This window comes from Centruroides sculpturatus, unplaced genomic scaffold (genome assembly GCF_000671375.1).
Source record: "Centruroides sculpturatus isolate CEXI.00-Female unplaced genomic scaffold, Cexi_2.0 scaffold538, whole genome shotgun sequence".
NCBI classification, from domain to species: Eukaryota; Metazoa; Arthropoda; class Arachnida; order Scorpiones; family Buthidae; genus Centruroides; species Centruroides sculpturatus.
The window spans coordinates 328,660-335,230 of NW_019384775.1; the positions used below are offsets into that span (position 1 = coordinate 328,660).

The 6,571-nt window shown below is 30.9% G+C and overlaps 1 protein-coding gene across 1 annotated transcript in view; it reads right to left on the bottom strand.

Moving 5' to 3' along the window:
• Positions 1–6,571, bottom strand: part of LOC111629075 (cyclin-dependent kinase 17-like) — a 154,753-nt gene that overhangs the window by 46,613 nt on the left and 101,569 nt on the right. The window contains exon 8 of the mRNA XM_023372936.1: positions 1,107–1,230. Within this exon, the coding sequence (XP_023228704.1) occupies positions 1,107–1,230 (124 nt within the window). The remainder of the gene's footprint in view (positions 1–1,106; positions 1,231–6,571) is intronic.

Sequence of the window (6,571 nt, forward strand, 5' to 3'; positions counted from 1 at the left end):
TCGGTATACGACTTAATTCAATTATACGCGCCATCTATGAACAAGTAGCACTATCGGTGTACTATACTAGACTAGACGTTCGCAGTGCTACGGTTTATAACTTTGTTAAATTTCTTCTGATTTTAATTTGTAAGTAACATTTTATTATTTTTATTAATCATGAATTGCAAAAGGGCAACAGAAAAATAAAAAAAAAATGACTAGAATCACAAAGGAACTGAAAAAAGAGATTGTTGAGAAATATGAAGGTGGCACACGTGTTCGAGATTTAACGAGATTTAACTGTTGCATTCCGTATTCCGAGAACTACGATATCGACAATCGTGAAAAATAAAGACATTATTAAATTTGCTAACGTTGCGAAAGGGGTGAAATCAATTTCTAAACAGAGATCGAAGACATTAGATCATGTCGAGAAATTGCTTTTGCTTTGGATAACTGAAAAACACAGCCGGCGACAGCATATCAGAAGAAATTATTTGCGAGAAACTTAAAAGGATACATGCTGATCTCATGAAAAATTAAGCAGAAACTAGCAAGGAAAGCGAGGTGTTTAAAGCCAGGCATTTTTTTTTACCTGAGAATGGATTAATCATTTTTACATTACTTCTTATGGAAAAGGTTGGTTTGGTATACATCCTATTCGGTATAAGTCCAAACACCAGAAACGGATTAAGGTTGTATACCGAGGTTCCACTGTATTATGATAATTTAACTGCATGATTATCCCAAGTGATTAATATTTTATTTAAAACCTATTTACTGAGAGGTTTTTCTAATTACAATTAAATACTCTAAAGATAATATTAATTTATATTAACTGACTATAATTTCACTTTAATTATAAATAATATCAATAAAATAATACTTTTAATATATAAATTATATGTTTAAATTACAATAATAATAAATATATTTAGAATTAAACATGTCAGATAAACTTTTGATTTCACAGAATTTTTATGTAAGACATATATATGAAAAATATTTACTTCATATTAAAATATTCATTTAATTAATGTAGTATTTTTTATTTTTATATTACTTATGAAAACAATTATATAATAGTCAAATAAAAATAATAATAATAATAATTTAAATATTACCAAAATCTGCAAGTTTTAATTCTCCTCGATCATTAATTAGAAGATTCTGGGGCTTAAGATCTCGATGAAGAATCCTCCTTCTATGACAATATGCTAATCCTCTTAATAGTTGAAAAAGAAAAATCTACAATAAAAAATTTTAAAACATATTGAATATAGCAGATAACTATTAAAAATATACTATACTATACTCTTGGTGGACTTTGTGAAATACATCTTAAACATGTAGTAAGTAAGCTAAATAATTTATAAAACTACAAAAACAAGAATCGATAAAGCTAATTTATTAGACTACAAGCTGTATTTATGTAAACATTAAAATTTCATGAAAATAATTTGACTATCCAATTTCAAAAAGTAAAGAAATCTATATATTTTTCTTGTCATAGAATGTTGCCGCCAGTGAATTGAGATGGCCATAACATTGTTTCGAAGATCGTTATTAGGGTCAAATCTCTGACCTGCTAGCCAAGTTTTCAGTTCAGGAAAGAGGTGGAAGTCTTCACACATTAAAAAGTTCGAAGCTGGGTAGAAGTCTTCACCATCTTTAAACACCCATCGTATAACCCCGATTTAGTGCTGAGCTACTTTCACCTCTTTCCTAAACAGAAAAAGTGGCTAGGAGGGCAGAGATTTGAGACTAATGATGATCTTCAAATAAACATTAGGGCCCTATCTCAAGTCATTGGCAGCAACATTCTATGACAAGGGAATGGCTCATCCATAGATATGACAAATGCCTCAATCTTCATGCTTATTATGTCAAAAAGTAAACATGTTTGTACCTAACTTTTGGTAATAAATTAATTTTGTTATTTACACTTGTCTTTTTTTTTATGGACCATCAGAACTTGAAAAAAAACAGCCTACATATTTACAGAACTTGTACCTAAGAATTTGTTGGATGATCTAGACTATCTTCATGTTAATTTTTTCAATTTCATCAGGTATATCTCCAGAACTTTCTTCAATAACAGTTTGACATACTTCTAATGATGTAATCATAACAAGGAGTGGAATTTCCTTGTAATTTGCTAACCATATTTTAATTTCTTTTCATATATTTTCTGGAATATTATTTATGATCACCTCTTCAACAGACAACTTCATTTTCAAATATGTCTGTGCCTATTTTTAAAATTTACCTCCTTTAGAATAATTTTCAATCCTTCTCAGACATTTGATTCCATGACATTGCCAAGATGCAGTGATGGCAAACCTGTGACTACATAAGTTCAAGGTACTTGAATGCTTAGAAAGTATTACCAGAACTTCTCAACTCCTTAAATTATCATCATCTTAAACCAGATATGTCAATAAAGTCTGCTGCCATTGAATGCATGGCAACTGCATAAATCATAGATGCAGATAGTTTTTCAAATACTTGAAAATTTTCACGAGATTGGATAGGCATTGGTTGAAGGTAAACATTTTGTTTTATTTTAATTGTATTTGTTTTACTTCTCAGATTATTAATGCCAAATGATTGCTGGATTATATTGGGCTACTATTTAATAATTAAGTATTAAGTAATTTAGCCTGCAAGTAGGCAAAAGGCACCATCATTAATAAATTTAATATTTATAATTAAATTAATTACAAAAGTTCTGAAAGAACAGAATTGACCCAGAGAAGAACCTGCAACTTCTGCTTACTGTGAATGTGTTGCAAATGAATGGTGTGGAAAACCTATTAAAGTGGATATGTAAGTCATCCCTAGTTGGTGCTGTGAGTAACCAGTGTGGTTATATCTAAATAATTAATATTTCTGGAGGTGAAGATCAGACAGAAGTCTGGGTAGTGTAATTGACAACATATGTCCTTAAAACATCTAAGATTTTAATTTTTTCCAATCACTTGAAGTCTTTGTTTCTGGCCTTGCATATTAGCACAGTAAAGAACTATAATAGATTCCTTCAATTATTTAAATCCTTTAGTAGTTTCATGTTCAAAGCTATATAATATTAAGCTAGACACCAACCAATGCCGAATTCTATTGGGCTAGACATGGCTATATTACTAAATAAATTATGCAACCAATTTGGCACTAGATGTTTGTTTATATATATAAGCCCCTTGCCGGGGTTTGCAATGGCTGGTTGAGTGCCTTGGGAGATGTTTACAGGACGTGGGCACTGGATGTGTCCCCAACTGGCATTGTAATAACTATCAATGGTTATAATGTAAGCTTATATATACTGGAAGAGAGGAGATCAGACTGGAGGTCCAGGTAGTGTAACTGACAATGCATCTACACAGTAAGCAGGAGTTGTGGGTTCGAGTCCCGTGCCAGGTCGATTTTTTCTTCCAGTAGTTCTAAATTATTTAAAATTATAAATATTAAAGTTATTAAGAGACTGTGCCTAATGCCTCCATCTAGTGCCAAATTGGTTGCATAATTTACTTACAAGGGAACTGTCAGAGTGTCTTCTAATAAATTTTAATAAAATTTAGTTAATAACTAAGTTAAAAGTACACAAACTCTGTTTTAAATTTGTAGCATTCACTAAAAGTGTTGATCAGAGTTATTAGTAATCAAATGTTGCACTACTTTATAGTAGTTTAACAGTTATGCAAATTTTTAGAAGTAAAAGGGTTGCGGAGGAAGATGGCGATATTATTACATTTAGGATAAATTCAGGAATTTTCAAAAATGGTTGAAGAATTAATAAAATTTTGTATACTTTTAACATAATTATTAACTAAATTTTATTAATTCTCCTATTTTTGAAAATTCCTGAATTTATTCTAAATGTAATATCACTGTTTTCCTCCACGACCCTTTCACTTCTAAAAATTTGCATAACTGTGTTAAACTACTATAAAGTAGTGCAACATTTGATTACTAATAACTCTGATCAACACTTTTAGTGAATGCTACAAATTTAAAACAGAGTTTGTATACTTTTAACTTAGTTATTAACTAAATTTTATTAAAATTTATTAGAAGACACTCCGACGGTTCTCTTGTTAGTAATATAGCCATGTCTAGTCCGATAGAATTTGGTATTAGTTGGTGTCTAGCTTTATAGTATATCGGGTTTAGCGATGTTGTTTGTTTTGCTATATAGCATGATCAAACATTGAATAAAAATAAAAATATTGTTTTGTCTGATTTTTATACATTATTTGGCAAATACTTAGCAATAATTTTTGGTCATTCTGTTTTTATCTACAATTTAGCCGACACAGAATCAGAACTTTTCTCCTCACCATGCGTGCTTCAATACACAATGTTCTTTCGTTTTCTTCACTGGCTGAACCACCCTTGGGTACAATAAAATCTTTCTTAGCCATACTGTTAGCTAATTTTTCTGTTTATGAAGCACTATTGGCCAATGAACAGGTGAATTTTTCACAAACTTTATTAAACAAAAGCTTCAAAGCAAACTCAACTTTTCTCTGGTTCATTTTCTCTTGAAATTCATGTTCTCATTTTTTCCTGCTGACATTTTAATATTCAAAATCTTGTACAAAACTGGTTGTGAAGTTTTAAGCAGTACAACAGCAGTGCATTGACTCAATTTTGGCAGCTAATCATAGCATTCTAAAATTTCAAATTTATCTTTAAGGGGCAAATCTTTGCATTTCCCAATTGCTTCTTTCACTATGCTAAAAGCTATAGTACAGTACTGTACTTTAATTAAACAGTAATAATCATAGTCTTAAACAATATCAAATACAGCCAAACCTTGGTTTTCAAACAATTTGTTCCTAAAAGTTGTTTGAAAACCTATTTGTTCTAAAACCAAAGCAAATTTTCCCATAAGAAACAATATAAAATGGTAAAATGGATTAATTCATTCCTGACCATCAAAACAAAGCCTTTCTTTTTTTATTTTCTTCTTTTTTTTACCTCTTTGGCTGTATTTCATGCATAAAAATGGCTACAAATGCAATATAATAATTATATTACTAAATATTAAATATTTTTGTTATTTAATTTAACTTGAGCATATTTAAAAACAAGTTCTTGGATGACATTTATATTACATGAATGTCAATTAACACAGTTTTTATTAATGTGATTTAGATTCAACCATGGTACAGTACATACTGAAAAACAGAAATAGTATCTTTTTCATATGCACACTGAAATCTAATTTAAATAGCAACATTTTTGATGATTCATGTCCTGATATCTAACGATGCGATCCAATCTCAGCACCACTAACTTATGAATCGATAGTCCTGTCATTGATTGATCAGGCCAACAACTTTTTTTAGCATAGAAAGTATATGAAATCGACTGTCTGTGTGTCTATTCTGTGGCCAGTTCTTACCAAGTAGCTTGTTCAGAGACTGAGTACAGCAACCAAGGCAATTTTGAGTTCAAAATTTTGTTCATGAAACAAATTCTTCAAAATGTGAGGTATTCGAAAACCAAGGTTTGGCTGTAGCTATCCTATAAATGCCAGAACTCAAAATTTAAACTACAATAAAGTATACTGTATTGAATACAAGTTTTAAACAAAAGTAAATGTAATGTATGAATGATTTAATTCAGCACAACAGCCAGAATCAATTTAATGTTTTTACTAGAATGACATGATTAATAACAATTATTATCATCAGTTGGTTGTTATTAACCATCTAAGTCAGTAACAAACAACCTCTGACCCACAAGATCCTAATATGAAATCTCTTGGCTTTGGCAATGTAATTTTATTTTTTATTATTTTCTGCTTCATGCCATTATGCAATCCTAATTAAGCTGATATTCTTGATGAACATTCAAACTAGATTTGACCAATAGATAAGAATAAATTATGTATTGTTAGTTTGCATATCATTATCATGTATTATTTTAATACTAGTGTACTAATGGTTATGGCATATGTTGATACTCAGCAGGCTTAAAGCCTGCAAACTAAGAAAAAATGCATGTAGCCCACTAGAAACCTACAAAGTTCATTTACCAGGTTGTTCAATAAGTTTTGTCGTTCGATAAGAGGTGGCGCTACTAGGAGCGTCACTTTATTATTCTATAAATAGTACTACTATTTCATAAACACGTGTCAAGTTTCAAGTAGATCCGTCAACTCATTGTATATTTGCAGCTGTTCAAAGTCTACGTGTCATTGTATTTTTTTACGATGGAAAAAATCGAATATCGTGCAGTGATAAAATTCTTATTTTTGGAAGGTGTAGCACCAAAACAAATTCATGAACGATTGTTAAAAGTGTATAAGGACTCTTCACCTTCAATCAGAACAGTAGAAAGATGGGTTGCTGAATTTAAACGTGGTCGTACGAGTCTTGAAGACGATCCACATGAAGGGCGTCCAAAAAGTGCATCAACACCAGAAATCGTAGCAAAAATACAGCATATGGTTTTGGAAGATCGTCGATTAACCGAGAGAGATTTAGTAGAAGCCCTAGGGATTTCGTTAGGCAGTGTGAGCAATATTTTGGCTGAAGTTTTGGGTTACAGAAAGCTGTGTGCACAATGGGTGCCGCATTCG